The 26,135-nt window shown below is 54.9% G+C and overlaps 1 protein-coding gene across 2 annotated transcripts in view; it reads right to left on the minus strand.

The window, feature by feature from the left end:
• Window positions 1-26,135, minus strand: part of LOC111153779 (GRAM domain containing 1B) — a 170,858-nt gene that overhangs the window by 7,544 nt on the left and 137,179 nt on the right. For both annotated transcript variants that reach the window (XM_022513017.1, XM_022513016.1), the window contains 13 exons: window positions 14,965-15,049; window positions 14,426-14,529; window positions 13,571-13,666; window positions 12,176-12,256; window positions 9,439-9,554; window positions 7,535-7,691; window positions 6,269-6,458; window positions 4,607-4,750; window positions 3,595-3,713; window positions 3,195-3,337; window positions 2,031-2,134; window positions 1,269-1,472; window positions 179-269 (listed from right to left, as the gene is read on the minus strand). In XM_022513017.1, the coding sequence (XP_022368725.1) occupies window positions 179-269; window positions 1,269-1,472; window positions 2,031-2,134; window positions 3,195-3,337; window positions 3,595-3,713; window positions 4,607-4,750; window positions 6,269-6,458; window positions 7,535-7,691; window positions 9,439-9,554; window positions 12,176-12,256; window positions 13,571-13,666; window positions 14,426-14,529; window positions 14,965-15,049 (1,634 nt within the window). The remainder of the gene's footprint in view (window positions 1-178; window positions 270-1,268; window positions 1,473-2,030; window positions 2,135-3,194; window positions 3,338-3,594; window positions 3,714-4,606; window positions 4,751-6,268; window positions 6,459-7,534; window positions 7,692-9,438; window positions 9,555-12,175; window positions 12,257-13,570; window positions 13,667-14,425; window positions 14,530-14,964; window positions 15,050-26,135) is intronic.

Genomic DNA, 26,135 nt, shown 5'->3' on the forward strand with positions numbered 1-26,135 from the left:
GAGAAAAAGAAACAAAGCAGCAAGGAGTGACGGACAGAGCTAGTGATCTGAAGAGAGGAGGCTAGAGGACAAAGAAAGGCCAGGGCCACGGGAAGGGGTGCGCACACGCCCAAGGAGCCAGCGGGCAGGGAGGGAAGGTGCTGGGGCAGGGGCGGGGAGGAGAGCTGAGATCCCTTACACACAGCTGATAACCAGCAGCAGCTTGGACACACTCTGCAGATGGAAACCGTTAGGGGTGTCCTCGGGGATATGCCGTGTCTGCGTGGAACCTGTGGGGAGAGTAAAGAGGCCATCACCACGGTGGCTCACGAGCCCTCTGGCTGCTGTGACAGGGGTCACGCACAAGCTTCAGCAAATGACGGAGAGTTGTCCATGATGTTTTCCCAACAATGAGAGAACAGATATGCCCAGCCCTCCAAAAGGGCAAGGGAAGCCCCCCAAGGGCAAGGTCATGGGCTGGATCAGGCGAAGTGGACATTCAAGTCACCAAACAAACAAGAGACTCAACAGCCTTATGCAGCTAGGACATGCAGAGCGGGGACAAAGGAGCCGTGGCACAGACAACCGCACCGGGCTGGAACCAGAGCCGGTTTTCCGCTCAGGCTGTGTCTGTAGCTAGTGCTGGGACGCTGAACAAGTCTCAGCTTCCCTCGGAGAGTCAGTGCATTCACACGTGTCACATTAGAAATCCACTACGTAAGGGAGGGGGACACAGAAGGCGGGCACCGTTCTCCTTCCTGCTCCCATCCTGAGGCACACCCCAGGGTGTGCAAAGCATGGCCTGAAAGACTCTGAACTGGTGGTATCTATGGCCACATGTCACCAGGCCACATGTCGCCATGAAGACATGAGGTTGTGCGTAGCTGGATGCAAAGAGGGAAACAGGTCAAGGCGGGGGGTGGGGCAGGTGCGGGGGCTGCCTCAGACATCTGTGTCAGGAGGGCACCTCTGGCCTGAGCTGCAGCTTCTCCCCAGTGTATTTGCCAAAAACCTGGAAGCTGCTCGTTTGAGTCCATCGAGGCAGACATGGGAGTTCAGGGAACTTCTGTTCAGCAGAGCCCACGTGTGGGTTCAGCAGGGACCAAGGAACATAAAGGGCGAAGGGAAACAGGTAGTGGATCCAGAGGCTGAATGATGAGTCAGTGGCAAATTACATACGATCTGTACCCATGGACGCAAAGGGATCGCGTGTGTGTAGGCCCCGGCACTCGGCACAGGCAAGCTGCTCAGGGCCCCAAGCCCCACCCCCACCGCCAGTGGGTGCGCACCTGCCACGTGTTTGATCCTGTGGCCCACGTCTTCATCGGTGGGTGTGGTGACGGGGCTCATCACCTCTTCCAGGTGAGGCACCCGCAGGTGGGCATGGGGACGCTTCCTCCTCCGAACGGCCGGGGCCTTGCTGGTCTTCTCTTTGGGAGACTGTCTGTGCATCTCAGCCAGGTACGTGCTCTCCGTCTTGGTCAGCTCACTCTCTGTCCGAGACAGAAGGCCGCCTGCCTCCACCTGCAGCTCGACCCACTGGCCTCCAGAGACAACGCTGCCTCCGCCCAGCCGAGCCCGCTCTCCAAGAACCCTTTTCCCACGCTGCACGCGGGGACGCTGATTGGCAGGGCAGGGGTCCCTTGGGGGCAGCGACGAGCCTCAGGAAGTTCCTCTGGGACGTACCCCCAGCCAGACCCCCCACTGTGGGTTCTGCTCAACACTGTGCAGAAACGTAGGTTCCCGACATCCACGCCCCCATGCAGACAGCTGGGGGCACGTCCCAGGTCCTCACGGACGCATTCCCAGGCTCACCCTTCCTCTCCGTACCGAATTACCCCCGGTGTGATGAGAGGTGGTGGTCACATGCCAGGGGTGGGGAGGGCTGGCCACAGACCCCTCCGAAGTTACCGGCACAGCCTCTCAGAAACGCACGTGTGCCCATGTGTGGCCCCCACCTCCGTGCTTCCCACTCCCGACCAGTGGCAGCTGCGTGGCGGAGCCCGTGTCGGCCCTGCTGCGCCAGTGCCGACGGCTGCAGCCCTGCTCACCGAGGTGGCGGAAGTAGTCCTCCAGCCCACTCCAGAAGTTCTTCTCGATGAACGTCTTCACCAAGCCCCAGGGCTGTTTGCGGTAGCGCAGCTCTGTGGAGACCCTAAGGAACAAGCCAGGAGCGAGATCAGCCGTTTCGCGGGATCCCTGCTCTACCTAGACAGGCCCTTCGCACCACACCCATGGTGTCATCTCAGCTCCCTGACCACTTCCGGAGGTCCGTGGAATGGGCAGATGGACCCTCCCTTTACAGGTGAGAAAATGGGAGTTCTAGAATAATCCAGCAGACCAAAGGCTAACATAGCAGGGCTCCTGACAGTGGGCCCACAGGTCTTTCATGAGGCCACACCGCCTCCTTCGGATGGGGCCAGGCAGCTGGCCGGCCGTGGGGGTCCTTGTCTTCTTCTGTAGACACCTGCTAGTCCAGATTAGGCTCTGGGGTTCCGTCACTCCCACCACTAGGGGAGTCATCTGCCACCGGCCCTGGCTCCCACCTCTCCACTCCCCAAGAGCACGCCACCTCTTGCATTTTTCCAAGTATTCTCTCTCCCAGTCATGGGTCTCTCTGCTGCCCATGCTGTCTGCACACCAGCCCCTTCCCCTCCTCTCCTCCATGGCCGTGTCACCACAGCTCCCAGTTAACGCTCCCGTTTTTTAAGGCTGCCTGGCCCCCTTCCCTGCTGTCCTCGGGGACACTGCGGCCTAATGCGAGCCAACCGATGCTTGCAAGTCACCCCACCATCCCCTTCCGCCCTGCCACCCAGCAAGTGTCACGGGGTTACAGGGGAGGGGCACGTTTCTGGGGTGGGGTGCATCAGTAACAAGCTGCCTCTGGGTGGCCTGGACAGAAAGGACGTGTCATCAAGAGACACTTCAAAAAAGCTGGAAGAGAGAAGCCTAGACATGGTGTGGGGCAGGATGGCAGGGGCAGGAGGGAGGAGAGATGATGGAGGCGCACAGGCACCCAACAAAAAAGTATTTTCAAAGAAGAGGATGAGAATGATGCGGGCCCTTTCTGAGATGTGGGGCTCGGAACGTCTCGACTCCTGAGAGGGCTCCCTGGGGCCCTTCACCAAAGCCCCGTCTTACGGCGACCGCATGAGCGAGGTCACGCGTGCACGCGGGGCACCTCCCGGAACCCACGGGGCGCTCCGGCCGCCCACCTGAGCCGACTCTTGTTCCGAGCCACGCGGGTGAGTGTGTAGCGGTTGATGGTGTAGAAGTAGTCGTGGTAGGGCACGTCGTGCGTGAGGACCTCAGCGTCGATCACATAACATTCGCTCTCCTGGCTCGCCTTGTACATGGTCTGTGGGGACGGGGGACGAAACTGAGGAGACGTGGTGGGAAGAGCACCGCCTTCCCTTCTCTCCCTGCACCCACCCCCGACTTCTGGGCGGAGACGGGGCACCCCGAACCTGTGGAAATGGCAGCCCAGCATGTGTCCCCGCCTTGGGGCACAACGACACAGGCACCCAGATTCCTCTTCACACCGTCTACCCTCAATCCTTCAGACGGGGCAGAGGCTCTTCCCGCCGCTCCTCTGCGCCCCCGCCCGCGGCTCACCTGCGTCTCCCTGACAGTGGCAGTTTTCGGAGCCAGAGGGTTGGTGAGGGTGATGGTGTACAGGATCACTCGGCTCTGGTTTCCGTTCTCTTCCTTCTTCCACGGATGGAAGATGATATCTGAGGGTGGAGAAGAGCCCCAGAATGAGGGCGGGAGGGAGGCAGGCCCGCGCCACCTCTGAATTTCCCCTCCCAGCGAACCCTTGACTGTACTGGCGGCCGGCTGGCCCCCAATGGGAAGCCAATGGGAGCCCGAGGGCCCCGGGAGGAGGGTGGGAGGAGGGGGAGTCAAAACAGAAAGAGGCCCATTGTAGCGCTGCCGAAACTCTACACAGGGCTCCAGAGTGCTGATTGTTCCTGGGGCCGGGACAGGCCGTCCGGGGGCCACCTGCGGGGGTGCTGGCAACACTGGAGTCACTGTGACGAGGGCCTGGGATCTTTGGGAACAAGTCCTCTCCTCTAAGGCACGGCCTCTGGGTGCCCTCCGTCTGCCCTCCCCTCCTGGCAGAGGGCGACGCTGATGCCCAGATGTTCCTTCATGGCCAGAGCCGCAGCCCCTGCGGTGGGGCAGAACAGGGGCAGGGGGACGAGATGGGAGCAAAGCAGGAAGGCGCAACGTCCTGGCTGTGAATCCTGGCTCACGCCCGACTGGGCGACATGGCCCCTGGGCAACGTGAGGACAGCTGGAGCTCGGGGTTCCTCACCAGTAACCCCAGGGATTGCAATGCTCGCACACGCGGCAGGCCCAAGAGTTACACGAGATGGTGTCATGTGCTTGGCACACCAGGGGGTGCCTGGCAGTAAGGGCTCGAGGCGGTTCTCTGCGAGACCATGAACCCTGAGCAGTCTTGCTCACTGGTGGGCCTTTGGGGCCTTGCGCACGGTGAGCTGGGGGAAGGAGGAACACACAGGGCCCTGGGGCGGGAAGCGGGGGGGCCCTGTGACCTCAGGGAGCCTGGGGAAGGAGGAAACTTGGGAAGAAGAGGACGATGAGTGTCCTGAGAGGAACTGACCTGAGAAGCGCCGCTGCTCCATGAAGTCCCGCTGGAAGGGCGAGTCCGTGAACAGCAGGTCATAGAGCTTGTCCACACTGAAGTTGAAGACCTCGTTCACGTACTGCCGGCCACTCAGGTCCTCGTAGAAGGCCTGGACCTCCCCTGCACAGAAGAAGATGAGAAGTAGGGAATGAGGGCTGAGGGGCGGCGGCCCCAGGGACAACCGCCAGGGTACTTCGGGGTCACGGGCCCCTGAGGAAGGGCAGCCCTCGTGGGTAGCGGCTCATGACCTCGCATCTGTCCATCTCCTCCTTCGCCAGCATGCACACAGCTCACTTGAACCAGTAGCCTTCCTTGACAAAGACGATGGGAATGTTCTGCTTGTTTTTCCATTTTCAAGCCTTGCTAAGGAAGCTGATCTCAGATGAAGATTTAAATGAAGGAGGATTTCCTGAACCTAAAAGCTATCAGTTATCCAGAGTCTGTAAGTTAAGCATGACGGAGCACACACGGCCCTGCAACTATGGCACAGGGGCATTAAAGGGACATGGGTTCATCTGCAATGTCCAGCTGGGCTGGACTGTAGGGCGACCCTCTCTAACTACACGGAGCTGGCTCCTCTTCCATAAGGCGGCCGGCCTCCCCCAGGATTTCAATGCTTGTCACTTTTCTCAGGTTTCTATCTGCTCCGGGAGAATGTGCCTGGGAGTAGAGGTGTGTTGCTAAAGTCCCGGCACCCCAAGCCCTCGGCACCCCAGAGTCCCTAATCACTGCACCTACAGAGGCTGCCATGCGGTCTCAAGCAAGAAGCTGACATTCCCGGTGCTGCTGCGGCTCAGAATCATACAGAGCCGGTGCCCGTGACCGGACAGGATAAGCACAGTCAGGGGGGGAACGGTCACGTCTGAGTTGATGTGCGTGTTGTGCAGTACCCAACCTGTGCGATTACTGGCACTGGCCTTGCATCCTGGATGGGACTGGGGGAGTTGCCGACGGTGAGGACACCACTCCAGGGGACCATCGGAGAGACCGTCCACAGGTGTTTAAATGAGCACTGTCTACATACATGTGCTAGTCCTAGCCTACCCCCAAGTCCGTGGATCAACCCATTTCATTGATACTGACAATCAGGCCCCTGGGCCCCGGAATGCCAGAGGCAATGCACACCAGAACCAGGTCCTAGAACCTGACCCAATGCAGGCAGGAGTGATGTTAAGAAGTACTATCTAGAAATACTAGAGAGAAGGGCAGGTTCCAGAGTCTGAGTGACCCGGCAACACCTTTTCTCGCAGCCTGGTCTAAAAAGCCAAGCTTCTAGTAAGATTGCATTGTTCCAGGAAGCGGCTGACCGGCACTTTCCCGTGGCACGTAAACACCACCTTGCCTTGCATCTCTATGAGAACAGCGGTGCCAGGCAATCTGGTCAACGGGGGGGACCTTAGTGGCAAGACCAGACTGCAGGACAACACATGACCCATTCAGTACGGACAGACAAATACGGAATGAGAAGGATCCTGCAGTGGCTATCCAGAAAATGTCCGTATGCTAATGACACATGAACCCACCCTTCTACCAGAAACCCAGAGACCAACGGACTCCAGCCTCCACACAGGGACATCCTGTTAGCCTCCAAACGGAGAGAGAAAGGGCTGCTCCACACACCCACTTCCGAACGCCCACCTTCATCGTGGGTGTCGGAAGAGTCACTGAGCTCAGTGGGGATGTCCTCATTGTCATTGAAGTCCAGCGAAGGGGAGGTCACAGGCGCGATGATCTCAATCTTCTCCCCGATGATGTTGTCAATGGCAAGCTCCTTCTCTAGGGACCCCTCGCCCTCCAGCACCTCCTCCTCCAGGGGCAGGCCATCGAACTGGGGTGGAGACAGAGGAGTCACCCAAATAGGGCAAACTACTCCGGGTCTCCTCTCCAAAGGGAGATTAGGGACCTGGTCCAGAGAGCTCTCACGTTCACAACACAGCCCCTCAGGGGCTGGGCTGGAGTCCCGCTCTAGGGGTTTTCCCCAGCTCTGCCATGGAAGGCAGGAGAACCAAGTGGAAGGTTCTGACCTTGTACTACCATCACACAATGCCCCAGCCCTAGCATCCAGCAGAGTCAGCTCCCGGAGCCACATCTCCCCCCTGCTACAACAGGTCGGCCTGCCTCTCACGAGCGCTCGTCTGCTAAGAGGCTCCAAATCTTCCTAAGCGCTTTTTAATGTATTCTCCCCTTAGCCCTAGAAGGGAACAGAGACAAACCTTTTTATTTTTAGGACAACCTTAGAGATGGAAAATGGAGATTAGGCACAGATGAATGACGTTTTCATTCTAAGGTCTGACCCCTGAGCCAATGGAGTATGCGTCTCCCCTCTCTGGGAATCCTTTCCAAGAATCCCCGCCCATTCTTCAACCTGCCAGTGCACACCCAACACTTCCTCTGTCAAGCTCCCATCCCTTCTGGAGCCAAGTCTCAGAGAACAAAGGCCTTTCTTAACATATTTTTATCTCTTTCGCAAAGTCTGGCACTGTGGAAAAATAAATCGGGAGCGTATACACTAGGAACTCAAAAACTAATTGTCGAATGACTGAACAGATAACAGATTACAGCCCTAGATTCACATGCAATTTTGACCTTGTATCAAGACAGTTAAAAAAAAAAAAGACCTGGGATAGTTCTCCGTAGAGGGGCCAACCTGGAGCTGTCACACCATGAACTTGGAATGGTTTTCGTATGCTCAGAAGCCAAACAAAACCTTGTATCCAAGGCGCGGGACTACAGCATCAGAACAAGAGAGCCCATCGGCTCCTGGAGGCCTCCTGAATCACCTGCCACAGGGTAAACAACCTCCCTTCTCCCCGTGTGACCCAGGCCGGGGTGCTGGGGAGTGCACTGGGCTGGGAAACACCGACTACGGGAGGAGGAGCAGAAGAAGTGTCCTATTGCCCATACCGAGACAGGGGCCTCGCTGCTCCCTGTGGACGTCAGTGTGCTGTTGGTGATGGACTTCTTGGGGAGCTGAGGACTGGCATCCGGCTTGGTCTCGATGCTGCTTTTGGATGAGCTGTCGTTCACTTCATTCTCTTCCACGGGGATCTCCTCACAGTAGCTGAGAGAAGACAGCACGAATCCCTATCACCTCGGCAGTCGAGACCGCTGACTATTCTAAGAACCTCACATCTGTCTACCTGTCCCCAACTATGGGCTTTCTTGCTTCTTTGCTTTAGCCAGGATCTTCCTCTAAACACCACCTCCCTGCTACACAACATTCCCGAAACCTCCTCCCCACCTCGCACTCCCCTCCCCATGTATGATTTCTGGCTCCAAAGTCACCTATTCTCTGCATATTCTCCTTAGATTTAACCCTATCCTATGACCCCAACCTATGACCGTTACGTGTCTTAAACAATCTTTCTTCCATGGCATCCCATCCCATCCCAACCTCACCACTGACAGAAACACCTGGGACATTCTGAGAATACATTTTATTTCCCACACAGTGATGAGGACTGGACCCTCCACAAGTGTCCTTTGGTGATAACACCCAGATTCTGGATCCTAACTAGTGAGCTTCTTTGCCCTGGACACCGGAAGGGGAACCCTCCCTGAGAGAAGGGTGAGTGCCTATCTAGGGACACTTCAGCCTCTCCCAAGGGAGAAATCAGCCCTGTCATCAACTTCTGACTCACACTTTGCCTATCACCCCACCTGGATGCAAGACAACTCTGAGTAACCCATGACATGTCTGCTCAAGACAGGCAGATGTTCACCGAGATTAAGTGGTATCACTACTGAGGGTCACTACTCCACACGCTTTCCCTGCTTTCCACGGCTCTGTGCTTCGCATGCCACCGCCGAGCCTCCATCTACCTCCCCACCTCAAGCAAGGCTAGTACGGCTTCAAGGCCCCATCCTTCTCAACACATCAAGCATGGGATACAGCGATGCTCCCTTCTCTTAAAGCTTCCTTCCCTTGGCTCCGAGCATGCGAGCTCTCCTAGCGCTCCTCCTACCTGGCTAGATGTTCCTTCAGGATTTCTTTTGCTGCTGCTTCCTCCTGCTGAGTGCTCCCAGGCCCAGTCCTCGAACTTCCTATGTTCATCCAACCATTTGTGGTTGCAGCTAATCTCCTAGCTAGCCACTCCTAATTCCCAGGTTTAGGCACTTTGCCCACACTTCCCTAGTAAACTCCACACTCACATCCACAAATGTCTCTGTGACATCTCCATTTGGCCAGCTGTCATCTCAAACCCAACTTGCCTGATCTTCCCCCAAAGTCTGGTCTGTAGCGCTGTCCATCTCGGTTTGGAACAGCCCTAGGCTTCCGGCTGATAAATCCAAGGAAACCTTAAAGCCATCTTTGGTTCCTTTCTAATCTGTCAGCAAATCCTTCAAAACAGACCTGATTCCACTTTCAAAATATATTCAGCAACGAACCACTGCTTGCCATTTCTACTGCTGTCCTCCCGGCCCAAACAACCTTCACTTCTCCTCTCAATTATTCAACAGCCTCTCAGCCTCTCAGCCCATCGCCCTTGTTCCTCCCTGGTCTATTTCCAATGCAGGAGCCAGAGCGCTCCTGTTAAAACGTTAACTCAGATCTTATCAATTACCAACTCAAAGCCTTCCCACGGCTTCCCAGCCCATTTGGAGTAAAATCCAATCGTCGCACTGGCCAAAAGGCCTTCAGGATCTGGCCCCGGCCTCTCCTCCTCCTGCTGGCCCTTTGTTCATTCTGTCCAGCCACCCACTGGCTATTCCCACTCACTCAGGCATCGCTCCCTAGGGAGGCTGCCACCACCATCCCAGGCCCTCTTGGAGGAGCTCCCTGGGCAGCTGCCCTCTGCCTTGCTCACCCCATCGTGTTGAAGTCGTCATCAGGGGGCACGTAGTCCTCATCGTCACTGGTAAGGCCCAGTTCATTCCCATAGCACTGGTGAACGAAGTGCCAGAGCTCCTTGGGGCAGAGGGGCTGCGGGGACAACAGAAGGACTCTGACCTTTCCTTCCTCGGGACCCCACGCTACACAGAGGCACTGAGCTAGACTCCCCTGGGGGTAGGAGAAGTGGACCTCCATTCTGGACTAAGTGGAGAACAACGCCTCTTCTACCTCCCTGTACCTCCTCCCAGGGTCATATCAAGACACCAATCTTTTGCCTAAAGATACAGCTTCCAGCCAAGCCAGGAACCTGGCCCTGTTCCCACAACTCAGGTTTGCATAATGGGATCAACTGCCCCCTTAAGGATGGTAACTACCCATTTTTTGCTTCTATGGACGAGGTCAAGCACTAAGCGTGATAAATCAATGTGAATCCTGGAGCCAAAGGGATCACAGAGCTTCTGATGTGGACCTGGTCCCTGGAGGCAGTCTCCCCAAGACACAGAAACCTCCTCATACTAACAGTGACCACGCAAGCAGGCCCCACTGCTTCACAGAACGAGGTGTGACCTCGAAGGTGGCCATTCCGTCGTCGGACAGTTCCCGTGGTAGAAAGAAGCCTATGTTCTCATAATTTAAGGGGTCTCAGAGGGGAGCACATCCAACCCTCTCCTGGCTACCTCAACACCTCCTTCTTTCTTCTCCACCAGAATGAGTCCGCCTACAGTTCTGGGTGCTGCTAGCCCACGTCCTTATTTCACCACGGGCCTACGTGCCCTCCTCAAAAGCTCTGTCCTGAGAAAAGTGAGCTCCCATGGGGTTCGGATTTGTGGGAAAAGAGGCAACAGAATGTGGAAAAAACGGCGACTGGAGGGACATGGAGGAGTCCTCAGTTGGAAGCGGGGCAGAAGGTGGCAGGGTCAGGATGTGAGGAAGAGGGCCAGAGACTTAAGGAAAAACAGAAGGAGTCAAAACACAAAGAAATATTACATCAAACTTAAAGAGCGGTTCCCATCAACAGATCTGATTAAGAACCTGAGAATTCTCGGAGATCAGCCTTTCCTGGTGTGGTTTAGGAAGCAGGCCGTGCTTCTGGCCTCCCAGCTGAGGAGAACTGTTCAGAATGGCACAGCCCAGGGCTCCCTCTGAGCTGAGAGATGCTGGCCCTCACCAAGCCAGAGGGAGGCATCTCCTCCTCCTTTCTCTGGGCCCCCGCCTCCTATCTCTGGCCCTGACGTAGATCATTCACCCCACCTGAGACACATTTGCCTCGCTGCCTAACCATGTCCTCCCCTTTGTCACAACTCCCCTTCTCCATGCACTCCTCTCTGATCCATCCACCAGGCTCGGCCTGCCGGACCACAAGCAGGATGAGGACAGTCGGCAGACATCTGCTGTGTCAGAGCTTCTGTCTTATTCACAAAGGACAGTGTCTGTGAACTGAATGAAAAATCCCAACCTGCCAGTGGAGGTTCAAATACACAGTCATTTTACTATTACTGATGGCTACTAAAGGCAGAAGATCGTAGCACAGATAAGCTACCTGGATTCGGGCCAGGGCTACAGGCCTTCAGGTCAGAAGAAATTCTAAATAATAAATCTGCCCAGTTTACTTTAGATTGCTTAAGAGTCAAGGTGGATAAATATGTGTCATGTATATAATTATAACCATGTAACTTCTCTACTGTGTCTCTTGCCCTGGCTTGGGGTTTCTTTCCCAACACCCACCCCGACTAGCCCGGGCATCTGAGTGGGAGTTCTTGAAGGAATGTGGCCATATCATCGCCAATATCCGTGTCCCCTCAGAGTCCCTCAGACACTCGAGTCAAATGTGGCCATATCATCGCCAATATCCGTGTCCCCTCAGAGTCCCTCAGACACTCGAGTCGTCAGATTAGGGGGCTTATTAACTCTATTTTTCCATTTTCTGGATTTCTGATGCTCTGGCATCCAAGGCCTAGCTGACTGGTAAGGGAATGTCCATCCCAGGGTTAGCTAATCCCTGTTGACAGAAAACAACTCTCCGGGAAGTTCACCTTTTGTATGTCACTGGCCAATCCAAAGCCTAGACCCTCAACCCCCTTCTTTCCTAGCTCCTTACAGTCGGGGCCCATGTTACCTGGCCTTAGGTACCCCAGCGACAGGCAACTAGAGACAGTCTCCATGTCCCAAGGCCTGATGGAATTATTCAAACTAGCCAATTCTAAACCTGGTTGGCCCTTACCCGGCCTCACCCAGTCCTTCCTGCAAAAGCCACAACGAAAGCTCTTATCCATGCTTTTCCCTTATGCTCTCTACCTCCTAATGGACCGTGGTCTCCTTCCCTTCCCCATGGGATCTGCGAGGTGTGACAGGCCTCTGCCTCTAGGAACCTGTGAGTATAGAAACCGATTCCTCCCTGACAGTCCTTTCCACCTCTGCAGGTCTCACAAACCCTGGCACGTTTCAGACAGTGGAACGGAAGTGCCTGAAGTTAGTGAGGGCCTCGCTCCAGGCAGCAACCGGGCAGCTCACAGACCACCACCAGGAGGAGAACAGAGAACTCACCCAAGTCTGGGGACTTCCAGAACCTTGATGACACACGGGCTGCTCTGGAGCCAGCCCACGTCACAGAAGCCCACTCTCGCCACGGAGCCCTCACCCCAGGGGAATGAACATTCCAGGTGGATGCGCATCCTGAGGCCAAAGGACGGAAGCAGCTGGGCAGTACTCACCTTTTCCAGGAGTGCGTTCTGCCAGAGCCGGAACATCATCATGTATGTCCTGTCCCGGGCCCCAAATGACGTGAAAAAGTGCTAGATGGGAACAGAAGACAGCAAAAAGAATCCTTTAAGACTCACAATATAATGGAGGGAGACAGGGTGCTTCAACCTTTTAAGGAAAGCTGCTGACTTCCTCCCCAAATACTACAGACTCAGTTATCCACGACCATGACACCAACGTACTCTAGTGAGAGGGACCAGCCCATGGGGCCCAGGCACTTGGGACCTTCAAGTCCATGGTGGCCCTAAGTCCTTCGGTATTCACCCCTGCTTTCCAAGGCGCTTCTCCCTCTGCTTGGGAGGTTTTCAACTCCATAAAACAACTTTCCTCACCCACCGACTGGACCCGGGTTAAGTGGTGAGCTGTAAGCCAGACTTTGGGAAGGAGAAGACAAACCCTCTCACCCTCTCATTCGCTAATTCAACAAATATTTGAATACAGTACGTGCTGGGTATGATTTTACATATTTGGGGTACAGTGACAATCAAAACAGAAAGGCCGGCTCTTACTGTGCTTACATGTTAGTGGGGACCCCATAGAACACGTGGGAAGGAAACGATGGGGAACCAGATGTCCTGAACACGATCTAAATGCTGCTTCACCTAAACCACACAAAAGCTTGGAAGAGAAACTAACCGCCAACGCCTAATAAAGAGAAACAAGCTGGTGGGATTAGGGGTCTTGTGTCATCACAAGGCTGATTCATGTCAGAAACAGAATTCAAACCAAAGACTACCTGACCCAAAATCTCAAGGCTGTTGCCACTGAACTCCCCAAGTCCAAGGGCTCTGCAGTCCCGTGTTCGGCTCAGGCCTAGTCCACCCCCAGCCCTGAAGCTCTCAGTCTCCAGGCGCTGGTTAAAGGTCAAAGATCCCAATGTTTCCTCGGCCCCATATGTTACCTCCCCCATGCTGACAATCCACTTCCTACTGGACTCTGCCGATGTGTAATAACAATCATATTTGCAAAGCATTTTACAGTTCAGTGTTTTCAAATCCGTGACGTCATTTCAAGCCTTTGTCATGGGAATGACTGGCACGACGTTACGCATGAGAAAACTTAAGTGGAGAGAGGTTACATGCAACTCCCAGGGTTACGGGACTCAAATTCAAGTGCTCTGGCTCCAAGTCCAGTGGACTGACCTTCCGTCCTCACCCCTGCTCAGACTCCAAACACCCCAATCCAATGGAGGTGGTCCCCACCATCTCCATCACCTTCCCATCCCCCACCCCCATCCTCCTGGCCTCCATATTCATGCAGTTGAAGGACAGAAATACAGAAGTGGGGTGGGGGGGCTGGGGATTGGGGTGCCAGGGAGTAGAAGGTCCAAGATTAGTCTCACTTACCTTTTCAGAGTCAGTGCAAACTTGAATGGCATTGGGAATGAGGCGAGCTGTTTTCTCTTTAGTCATGGAGCAGATGTCTTTCAAACGGACCGTCAGCTGGCACCCCACAGGGACGGAGAACAGATAATAAGCAAGAAGAGACATTCACTGAGTCGGCCACGAGTGTTTACGTGGCGCCCATTCAGAGGGAGGAAATCACATCTCAGTTTACTTATCTCTAAACCTGGAAGGGACCCCGTCAGACATCACCTGGTTTAGCTCCCAATTTCCCAGAGGCCACGCAGCAAGGTGGTGGCTGAGCCTTGCCTTGAGCCCAGTGTTGTCTCAGCTACTGGTCCAGGCAGCCTGCCTTCTCCCGTCTACACAGTCTGATCAATGTGCACAGCCCTATTGCTGCTTGGCACTTACACAGACACAGGACAATGACGCTGGATGGAACCATAAGTCACCAGCTTATCTCTTCCTGCTTTATTTTATAAGATGAGGAGGCAGAGGAAGAATAAAGGGCTAGCCTCCTGAGACACAGCTCACTAGGTGGAAAACCCAGACAACGTTCAACCCGGCCCTGAGTGCCAAGGCCAACGCCCCTTGGACTCAACTACTCTATCTCCTGCGATGACTTTTGCCAAATGCTTACCCCCACTTGCCAAAAGCAAATGCTTTCATGCTCTCTTCTGCACCCAAGAGGGAGGGAGGGGAAGACATGGCAGAGGAGATGTTGCCCTGAAGACTCAGGCATGTCCTTTTATGCAAAGGCGTGGGTAGAGCAGGAAGTCAACCAAAGGGGGAGAGTGGGGGCAACTTGCTCAATGCTAGCCAAGGGGACAGCCCAGGGAGAAAGCCCCAGGTCTTTACCAGAGTTTCCCAGCGGAAGATGTTGCTGTAGAAGCAGATCCAATTTTCAGAGAGGTAGAGTCGGCCCTGAAGAAGAATGTCTCTTTGGAGTGCACATGAGTAATCTGCGGTAGGATGAGGGACAGAGGAAGCATCTTCAGCGAACCACTACCAACGAGGCCCGCCATCCCTCCCACCAGCACTGCAGGAGCTCCGCTGCCTGCCACTCACTAGGTGGGTGAGACACTTGAACTAGTGGCCAAGAGGGTCCCTAGCAGCTGACGTGACGTTAAACACGCCGTTGCTGCCTGGAGGCAGAGGGACGGAGGGGCGGCAGAGAGGACGAGAAAAATCAGAGGGAGTAGAGGCCGATAAAAGTCAACTGACACCCCTCCCCCATCCATGTTACCCCAACCCTTTACTGCTGGGCCACCTGCAGAGGGAAGAGTGGCAGTGACTCATCCTGGGCTGGGCTCTCTGCCGGGGCCATCACACACACGGTGCTCAGCCCAGATTTCCTTCCCGCTCCCATCCCCTGCTCTCAGGGTCCCCTGGCTCACCAACAATGAGACGCTCCGTGTCTGGAAGTTGCTTAAAGAGCTTTCGGAAGTCTTCATTTCTCTGCTTGTAAGTTGGGCTTAACACCTGCGCGACAATGACTGAGGTTAGCAGGACGTCCCCAGGTTCTGTGGGGATGGGGAGGAAGACACAGCAAGAGCACCTGCTTGCAGGTTTAAAGGGTGAAGATGAGGCTCTGTTATTCCACAGACCCTACGTGGCCCGGTGAGGCCTAGGGGGCTTCAGCATGTATGGATAAACACCCCAGGGAGAATCAGACACTCCGAAAGGGTTTGTATCCAGTGTCCATCAATGAGAAAACGTCAAACATGCTAAGCAGGGCCCTACTGGATACCAAGAAGAGAAAGGAAGGAGGGACCCCTCCAGGGAGCTTCCCGGGAGCCCACCACGAGAGCTACTGCTGCCCTGCCTTCTGCCAGCAGGAAGTCCCACCTTGACAGCAAAAGGGGGGCCTGAAAGGGTTCCCCCAGCCCCCTAGCAGGACCCACAATACGATGGTACTCAGTGCATCTCTTAGAAGCAGTGGTTATCGTCACTGACCCAGTAAGTACCTGTCTGGGTACGACATTCGCAACTGGAAAAGAAAAATCTTACAATGGAAGACTATTACGATGGGACTTGTCGATTATATCTCAGTGAAATGGGGTGGGGGAGAACTGTACTTTACCAAGACTAGATTAAACAACAACAACAACAACAACATAAAACCAGTACTAGAATAAGCACAGGAGCAGAGAATTTAAAAGTGTGTCTGGCAAGTTGGAGACACCCCACCTTGAGGCCCTCCCCACCTTTTACAAGCCCATCTAACCCAATCCTTCCATTAGCGATGAGGAAACAAAGGCCCGAGAGGAGACCCCTGCCCAGGAGCCCCTGGGCTGGTCAGTGACAGATTTCTGCATCCCAGGTCCTCAGCTCCCCCTGAGCCACCACCAGAGCCTGTGCCCACTCAGCTTTTTGGGTGCAGACCTATCCCCATAAACTGTCTTAGCAAATCCTCCTTGGAAATTCCCTCAGTCAGCTGAACAGACAGGAAACCTGATCTAAGCTTACAATCTTAAAAAAAAAAAAAAAAAAAAAAAAAAGGCAGCATATCCTGTGGCTGAAAGGCACCCAAGGATGACACATGAAGATGAGGGCACAACCTAGGAAGAGCCACGCATCACGACAGAGAGACACCTGTCCTCTAGCCAGGCGAGTCACTGACCAGCCTACTCATGCCGGGAGCGTCCCAGATTGTCCTGATGGTGGGGACAGGTAGGTCTTGGCCATTTACACTTTGCACCCACTTCCTTGGCAATGCACCGGTATACAGCTGTGGCAGCAACATGACGTGCTTTAGTCGGTGACTTCTGGCTTTCTGCAAAGCTGAGTGGCCCACGAGCAAGCTCGGGCTGTGGTCTGACCGCGTTCAGGGCACCCGCTTAACTAGCTGAGCTCAAAGTGGCCTGTTGGCTTTTGTGCTAGAGGCAAGGGGAATATTTCAGGAAGCTGGAGGAGAAAGGAATGGCAGGACTTCAGTTTGGGGGAGGATTTCTAGGACAGAGAGAGAAGACAATGCTTTCAGCTATGCTGTCTATAGTTAATTTGGCTTTGAAACTTCTGTCTTGGCTGGTTTATAAAATGAGCCATCCTGGTAGTAGTCAATGCACAGCTACCTTCCCCAAAGGCACGCTGTGCTGTAGAACCCCAAAGTCACCTGCTGTATGTCTGAGCCAAGCATCAGGGCCACTGGGAGTGAATATCTAGAAGTCAACCTATCCTCTGACTTTTATGGCTATTAAAAAAAACCCTCCAAATACCACACTCCTCTGGCCCATAGGTTGATTCCAAACGGATACCAAGATAGCCAATCCAGCCGGCACCCTGGCCTTGCAGAACACAGCCCACACAATGAAAACCCTTGCTCGCCCACCTGATTGTCACTAAGTTCCTAATTATGCCTAAGCGACCCTGTACAGCTACAGCTGAGCGAACATGAAATGAGTCATTACCACGCACGCTGCGTTACCATTAGCCCTTCACATGTATCATTTAACCGGACCACAGGCTGTTTCCCTTATCCCATTTTATACACTAGGAAGTTGAGGCACAGAGAGGTTAAGCAACTTGTCTAAAGTATGTGATTCCGAAGTGGGAGAGGAGAGCACAAACCGAAGCAGCCTGACCCAGGGTCCCTGGTCTGAGCCACTGTTCTGTGATGGTGCCTCATGGTCTCGGTCCCAAGAGGGCAACAAGGATGCCCCAGCAGAGCACACCCTCCGAGGCGATGAGATACTCACATCCTTGGGGGCACCCACTCGTCTCTCATGCCCACGAGTGGTCTCCTCCCCGCCCCAGGGGGTGGTAATAAAGCTTCAGTGTTTCAAGATGAAAAAATTTTGGAAACTGGGTGCAGAACAATGTGAATGCACTTAACGCTACAGAACTGAGAAATCCTTACAAATACTTCAGATGGTTAAGTTTTAGGTTCTTTACAATTAAATTTCTTTAAAAAATAAAAAAAAAAGTCTCCAGCAGGCGAGTCTTCCTATTTTTACCACGTTCCCCCATCAGTCCGAGAAGCAGCCTAGCAGACAGCCCCAGGCCCCCTCAGGTGTTAACCAGGCATCAGGCAACCAATTATCCAAGACTGGAAGTCCTCCTGTTCTCACGTGCTCTCCACATAGCTGCCTAGCCCCTGCCTCTCTCTCGCCTCCACAGAGAACTCAGGCATTGACAGAGGTGGAGGTAGGTGCCTGGCGTCTGGCCATCATCTCCCAACCAGACTGGTGGCAAATGGAGGGAGCTGCTCCTCTCCTCTCCTCCCCTCCGAACAAAGCTGTGGCCGAGGGAGAGGGAGGGCAATGCTAGCTAATCTCTCAACTCAGCCAGTTCTATCAAAACTGGCTTGGGTGCAGGAACTCCTTAACGCAGCCTTGGAGATCAGTGCCCTGATTCTCCCAGGCTGCCAGTATGGATGGCAGGCGGGCCTCTGCCTCCCAGACTCTAGAGACACGTCAGGTCGACCCCCCCCACCCCCCATATATCCTTTTGACGCAAAAGACCTCGACCCTCTATCTCCCACCCCTGTGCTCTTAGAGCAATTTCCTCGGAAAGTGAGGCGTGGCTCACCTACTTTAATTTAAAATGGTCAGAGGATTTTGGTTCAAGGATGGTCAGGTGGGGGGGCCCTCAGGCAGCAGGAGTGAGTAGGGAATTACAGGGGTGCGGCAGAATGGTCACACGGGCCCAGAGAAGTTGGGATGCACACTCACAGCTGGGATCTCCTCAGATTCATGCCAGCAGCAGAGTTCTGCACCAACAGGTGGATCCGGAAACTTCTTCAGGTACCACTGCAAAGGCTGACTATCCTGCTCCAGCAGGAGGCTCAAGAGGACCCCCGACTCAGTCAAAGATTCCATCGCTACCCACGGCTCCTCCTCCCCAGAGAGCCCAGCTCCTGGAGCTCTGGTTCCTGACTGTGCCCTCAGGATGAAAACAATCAGCCTCGTAACGCAGATAGGCAAACTGCTGGCTTCTCGGCAGAGGGTCTGTGTGACCCTGATTGGCCTCCTTCTGTCTCCCAGAGCTCCGTTCCTAGCTCGAAACCTCACAAGTGGGAGGGTGTGGTCAGCATGGCTCTTGGGACAGGCTGGCCGGCCAGTGTCCCATGGCCAGGTTCTGCTGCTTCACCCCACTTTGGCTCCCACAAGGTGGCTGGTCTTTGGGCTGAGGGTGACCCAGAGAGGATGCGGTGGGACCCCTCCTCCTGGTCAGTGTGGACAGCCACTCCGAGAGGCCAGCTGAGGCCAGAAGAGGCAGACGACACGGCAGGTGCACAGGGCCAGCAGGAGGGCTCCGGACAGCAGGCCCCTGATGGACACGCTGCACAGGAAGAGGATGACCCCACAGCCAGGTCCAGGGGTGCACCCCGCCAATTCCTCACACCCCGCTCACAGTTGGTCAGAAACTCCGGGGAGAGAATGAACTCCCGGCTTCCCAGCGCCGTCTGGTCCGTCCCATAAGGCAGCCCGTTCACTGTGCAATCTCTCCGCTGGGCGGGCACTGGTCCCTATGACTCACAGCCCTCTCCCAGGCAGAGCGGCCACCACTGGCTGTGGCAACAAGGCCTGTTCTCACCCCCACCCCTACACACACACCCCTTTCCTTCCCCACAACGTGCTCTCCTGAGCTGACCAGCAAACAACTTCTTTGTTAGAGCGGCCCATGGCAGGGGGGAGGCAGGGTGGGTGGGTGGGCAGGGCCGGAGTCCTACACATGCCTCAAGTTACAGGATCTGGGTGATGGTACTGGCCAACGTCCTCCAGTAACCCCTCGGCCTAGTCTGGTCTCCCCAGCAGATGTTTCCTGCAATGGAAAGTAGCTGGCCAGGGCTCTGGGGGGAGGGGAGGAGGGGAAGGGGGGGGGAGGTGCCGGGGGCACGGCTGCTATGATGAAATCTGAAATTGGAGACGTTAATAGCCAGGGACTTCTGGAGCACACTCCTGTCACTGCCTCACTGGTCCACGGACCTCCCTGTGCATCGCACCAGCAGGGGGACTGGAGTTTGACTCCTCTCTCCCCGGATATACTGGTGGGGAGAAGTTGGGCAGATCGCCTGGAGAAGTTGAGGTCATCAGTTCCGGGGACCCTCCCCTGCCTCCAGCACTAGCAGGAGGGGGAATCCAGGCCAAGAGGATTCCCAGGCTGCTCCTCAGACCCTGAGGGCCAACTAGCAATGCTAAGACCAGAAACTCTGGCCCCAGCGGGGGTTAAAAGGAAACAGCGCGAACTTAGGGAAGCAGAGGAATGAGAGTCAGGCCAGTGGGGCCAGGAAGGGATCTAGACAGAGAAACCGGGGCAGCAAATGCATAGCATTGGGACTGGGAAGACATGGGTCCCCAGGAAAAGTTAGACCTTTGAAACAAATGGGGCACCTGCCTCGCCCTCCACAGCGATGCTCTCCGTGTAGCGAGGGTCCCAAGCCCGAACGTGATGAGGACTGGTGCCTCTTAGGAGACTCTGAGGTCTGAGCCAGCAGGACTCCAACACGAGCGGACTCTAAACAGAGCTAACAAATGCACTGAAAATGGAAATCCTGGGGGCGCCTGAGTGGCTCGGGGGCGAAGCATCTGACTCTTGGTTTTAGCTCAGGTCGCGATCTTGGGGTCACAAGACGGAGCCCATGTCAGGCTCTGCACTCCACGGGGAGTCTGCTTGAGATTCGCCCTCCTTCTCCCTCTGCCCCTCCCCTTCTCTCTCTCTCTAAAAATAAAGCTTAAAAAAATGGAAATTCTTGACTCCCCGAAGATTCTGACTCTGAGGAACCCAGAGTCTCCTGGTTAAATGGTGTTAGGAAGTAGACAAGGAGTCTGAATCCTTCCCCAAACTCCTCTCTCAACATCTGCACACTGGACCCAGCCTCTAGGCCTCCACTGTTACCCATGCAGCAGGGTTCCTCCATCAGGTTATCATCCTCGCCAGGAGGGATCTACGCCTCAAACAGCTCTGTCTTCTACAGCAGAGCATGACCTGCTGCTCAGAAACCCTTTACCAAATGTACACGTTCCTTATATCCCGCTGCTGTTCCTCTGTATACCGCATCTGACGTGTGCACAGCCACCCAGATCCCAAACTGTATGCACTTCTTGGTGCTCGATCCCTGCCAACACTCCAGACCATACACCCAAGCCTCTCTGCTCCGCGTACGGCAGCCCTATCCTTTGCAGTGTGGGATGGGAACCCTGGCAGTTCCATTTTCCGGGGTGACCAGAATGCCTCTCTTCTTGGGCCATACCAGACCCCAAGATCTAGGCAGTGTATAGACCATGAAAGCTGAATTCTTCAAGTAATTCCGGAAACATTTCCATATCGCTATGGGCCTGACGGCTACAGTTACTGGGTGAGACGGAGTTAGGACACACCCAAGAGAGATAACCCCCGGGAGACAAGTCTCAGTGCTCAGCCTTTGTCTCCTACAACCCCCACAACGGAATGGGCTGGGCAGGGCAGGGCGGCAGGCAGCTCCCGGCCTGAGGAGAGGGCATTGACCCTGAGATAAACATTAACTGGACGGCAAACACTGGGAGCTGGGACCAAATGGTACCCCCTCCCTGGGTACAACACCGGAGGGGTGGGGTCTAGGAACCCAAGAGAAAAACAGATGGATTTTGGTGGAGTACTACACTCACCTGGGAAGAAATCAATTAAGACCTTCAAATCCTGGCCCTCCAACCAAAACCAGGTAGGGAGGAGCCAGATGTGGGGCTTGGGGCGGGGAGGGTGGCAATGAGCAAAGAAAGGAGAGAGATGCAGGTGGGACAGCCTCATGCAGAAAGGTAAAGAGGGGAGTGAGATTGAGAGGATGACCTCATCATGGGAGTGGGGACCATTCTGGAGAAGGTGAAGGATGGAAGTCCGGGGAGCGGAAGTCAAGAGACTCTTCCAAGACACTGCGTAGGTAACAGTGGGGAGATGGGCAGAGCTGACGGAAGCACACGGAGCTATAGGCAGCAAGTCCTGTCTCTGAACTTCTACTTTCTATGCTGTCCCCCTAATGTCCCCATTTCATGCCCACAAGGCTTTGTTCTCTTGCTCTCAATCTCATGCCGGCAGACCTACTTGGCCATCCCACAGGACCGGCGCTATCCCTTCCTCCCCATCAAAAAAGCCAGCAACCCCATCCCAGGGCATGGAGGGGAGCTTGGGCTCTAAGTCTCTCCCAGCCGCCAGGGCCTAGGCTCCTAACTTAGGACCTCAGACAAGTTGCTTCTCTGGGCTGCCATGACGACTGACCCCCCAGTCGTCACTGACTTCACCCAGGGGTGAAGCCGCTGAGGACAGTTACCTGTGTCCACACAAGGCGAGGCACCAAGCGGGGACTCCTGACCCCTTCACCCAAGATGCAAGCCTACTGCACCCAACAGGGGCCATTTCTGGGGGACAGAATACACCCCCCCCCCGCCTCCAACCTTGCCCTTGGCTTCCTACTGAAACTAAAGCCCTGTTTGTGCTTATCCCACCACTTCATGTCTACTGGGGCTGCGCCTCTCAAACTGGGAGCCTTGATGAATAAAGCTGGGATCATCGGGTGCCTGGGTGGCTCAGTGGGTTAAGCCACTGCCTTTAGCTCAGATCATGATCTCAGGGTGCTGGGATGGAGTCCCGCACTGGGCTCTCTGCTCAGTGAGGAGCCTGCTTCCTCATCTCTCTCTGCCTGCCTCTCTGCCTACTTGTGATCTCTGTCAAATAAATAAATAAAATCTTAAAAAAAAAAAAAAAGCTGGGATCATCAAGTAAGTTGGCGGGGGACACAAACATAAGGGGGCATGGATATAATCAAGCCTGGGAAGGCCTTAAGGCAGTTGTAGCTTGCCCTGCCTTCACAGCCTACTCTTTTTTTTTTTAAGATTTTATTTATTCATCTGACAGACAGAGATCACAAGTAGGCAGAGAGGCAGGCAGAGAGAGAGGAGGAAGCAGGCTCCCTGCTGAGCAGAGAGCCCGATGTGGGGCTCGATCCCAGGACTCTGGGATCATGACGTGAGCCGAAGGCAGAGGCTTAACCCACCGGGCCACCCACGCGCCCTTCACACCCTACTCTTGACCTGCATATCATATCTCTGGCTAGAGACGAGAAGCTCTCATGCTTCAGCCTTTCTGCGTGTCCCTGGAGTCCAGCCACTTCCCTCCACGGTCCCCGCTCTTCAGGCCAGAATGGTCTGCCATCATGGTGACAGCTCCCCCGGGGCCGGGTTAGGTGAAAGTAAAATGTGGAACAACGAGATGGCAGCTCACACCAGTCAGAATGGCTAAAATGAACAAGTCAGGAAACCTTGACAGATGTTGGCGGGGAAAGCGGAACCCTCTTCCACTGCTGGGGGACGCAAGCTGGCGCAGCCAGTCCACAACCCAGGACAGAAGTTTCTCCACAAGTTAAAATAGCTCCCCTACGACCCAGCAACTGCTCTACTGGGTTTTTACCCAAAGGATATAAACACAGTGATTGGAAGGGGCACGTGCACCCCAATGTTTATAGCAGCAACGTCCACAAAAGCCAAACTATGGAAAGAGCCCAGACATCTGTCCATTGACAGATGAATGGATAATGAAGATGTGGTATCGATAACACAATGGAATAGTACTCAGCCATCACAAAGAATGACGTCTCGTGGGCGCCTGGGTGGCTCAGTGGGTTAAGCCTCTGCCTTCGGCTCAGGTCATGATCTCAGGGTCCATATCGGGCTCTCTGCTCAGCAGGGAGCCCACTTCTCCCCCCCCCAACCCCTGCCCGCCCTTCTGCCCACTTTGTGCCCCCTTCTTTCAAAAAAAAAAAAAAAAATTTTAAAAAAAAAAAAAAAAAAAAGAATGACATCTCGTCATTGGCAATGATGTGGATGGAACTAGAGGGTACGATGCTAAGCTATAGAAGTCAGTTAGAAAGACAAACACCGTATGACTTCACTCCGTGGAATTTAAGAAACGAAAAAGATAAACATAGGGGAAGGGAAGGAAAACTAAAATAAGATGAAATCAGAGAGGGAGAGAAACCGTAAGAGATTCTCAACTCTAGGAAACAAACTGAGAGCTGCTGGAGGGGAGGGGGCTGCGGGGACAGGGTAATTGGGTGATGGCCATGGAGGAGGGCACGTGACGGACTGAGCGCTGGGTGTTGCATGCAACTGACGAATCCCTGAATTCTGCCTCTGAGACTAACAACGCGATGTATGTTAATTATATTGAATTTAAATTAAAAAATGTAAAAATAAGGGGCGCCTGGGTGGCTCAGTGGGTTAAAGCCTCTGCCTTCAGCTCAGGTCATGATCTCAGGGTCCTGGGATCAAGCCCCGCATCGGGCTTCTCTGCTCAGCAGGGAGCCTGCTTCCTCCTCTCTCTCTCTCTCTGCCTGCCTCTCTGCCTACTTGTGATCTCTGTCAAATAAATAAATAAAATCTTAAAAAAAAAAAAGTAAAAATAAATAAATTAGTGAATATTTATCACAAATACCACCTTTGAAAGTAGAATAGTGGAATCTTGCCCCAGGAAATTACAGAAGTCTGCTCGTTATCCCTATGCTTTGTGTTATTCAGGCAAGAAAAATAAACACAAGTATCAGAGGGGGGGAAAAAAAGTAAAATGTGGAAGAGAGGAAGGTAAAGGAAGGGGCTAGGGAAATGCTGGGTGAGCCTCCTTCCTAGCAGACCCAAGCTACTCAACAACCCCAGATGTTCTCTCAATGGTCAGCAGCTCCGCGAGGACGCCCGGTCCGGAAGCGGACCAGGGCACGTGTGACTGTCCCGGAGCTGGGATGACAAAGCCTTTGCCTATCCACATAAGGATGGCCCCCTAGGCAGTAACCCAGCTACAGTGCTCCCCTGAGTGTCAAAGAGCGCTGTTGGCAGCGCGGAGACAGGGAGATGGGGCAACACAAAGGCCAAGTTAAGTGCCTTCTGGAAAACTGTGGATGTATTATTGGAAGGCAGTGCTAGAGAGCATGAGGCTTCTGCTCGCAAAAGCACAGACACATACGGCGCACAGCAGGGGGGTGTCAGCCCCCCAAGGGTGCAAGCGCTGGGAAGACTGCGGGTACCTCACACCACGGGCCCCGAGTCACGTGGCTCTGGGGAAACCCCCAGGTGGTAGCTTCCTGATCAGGGCAGGACAACGGTGCCCAAGGGAATGACCACACTCCGTCCCGTGCTGCAAACAGGCCCACTGACAACATCCAAGCGGGCAGAGATGGGGTGACACTAGCTGTGTGGGGCAGGTAGCACCTTGCTTCCTCCGCAGACACCCAGAAGCCGGCAGTCCAGAGCCAGGGTATCGTCTCGGTCTCAGGGGGAGAGCAGGGTTTTTATGGGAGCAGCAGCCCGGGGCTACCTGAAGCCCGCCCTTCTAGGGCTCTCCCTGACACAGCAGCTGCTCCTTTCCCTCCTGCAGCTTCGGCTGGCTGGAGGTCCCCCCTGTCCCTTCTCGGCCTCCCAGAGTCTCCCTACCATTTCCCTGCCCCTCCTCCACATCACTCCGTTCTGCAACCCGTCCCTGCCCGCCCCAGGCTTCCACCGAGGAAGCAGAGCAGGACCCGGGCACGTGGAAGGAGCCACATCTGCCAGCAACATGGAAACAGCCAAGGAAAAGGGAGCCACAAGAAGACATTTCTGGATGGGCCGCCTGGAGTCTGCAAGACGCCCCAAAGCGAGAGCACGCGTCCCAGAGAGGGGGCGGTTAGGGACAGCGTTTAGTCCCTTGTGCTCTTGGCCTCTACGAGTTAATGATTTGTGCCAAGTGGGGAGTCTGTCATGCTTCTGTAATTTATTTGGGGCGAGGGACGGGAGGCTGGAGGAGACACTGACCATCTGTGAGTCCCAGGAAGGCCTGGGAGACGACCTTGCATGGGGGCTCATTGCGCAATCAGGGAGGGTTTCCAGCTGCAGGGCTCAGGCAGGAAGCGGGTCTGGCCACTCTCAGCTCCTCTGCCGTCTCCCCCTTATGTGTCGCCAGAGCCCCTGAGTTCTGGGCCCTTGCGGTGACTGGCATCCATTCCTATCCCTCACTCTGCGAGGGTTCAGGGGTCCGCTGGGCCTGCGGGGGCGGAGGGAGGCCCTGAGGTGACAGAATGGGGAAGCCACGGAGGGTAAGGAAAACCTGCTGGCTGGTAGCAGAGAGGGAGGGGGAGCCAGCCCCAAAATGGAAATCAGAGAAAGGAGAGGAGGAACCAGAGACAAAGGGCGTGGAGTCAAGGAAAGGGAAAGCAAGCTAGAACAGAAGAGCCTGACTGAGAGAAAGAGAGCGACAAGGGGGTGGGGGGACCTGCATGTCCAAATTTGGCTGTTTCAATGGTCTAACATGTCTGCAGCCAGCTGTTTCCTGTTCCCTCTGGGGCATTAATTTTGCAATGCCGCTCAGAGTGGTGGAGGCTTTATCAGGCAAAGGATGCTGGAGGCCCCACATGGCTCCCAAGAAAGTGCCCCCCCACTCCTCCCTCACAGAAGCAGCTTCTGTTGCCTCCAGGATTTGAGCTCTAAGCCGCGCGGGGGCTGAAGACCACGGCAGGTCCAAAGGGAAGGGATGGGGAACGAGGGGGCGTCGTCTGGCTTCTCCTCGACACAGGCCACCTCAGCCCACCTCAGCCCACAGCTCAACCCCGTCAGGGCAGCCCTCCAGCCTCCGC

Source organism: Enhydra lutris, unplaced genomic scaffold, assembly GCF_002288905.1.
Source record: "Enhydra lutris kenyoni isolate GAN:26980312 unplaced genomic scaffold, ASM228890v2 scaffoldscaffold34, whole genome shotgun sequence".
In the NCBI taxonomy this organism is placed as follows: domain Eukaryota; kingdom Metazoa; phylum Chordata; class Mammalia; order Carnivora; family Mustelidae; genus Enhydra; species Enhydra lutris.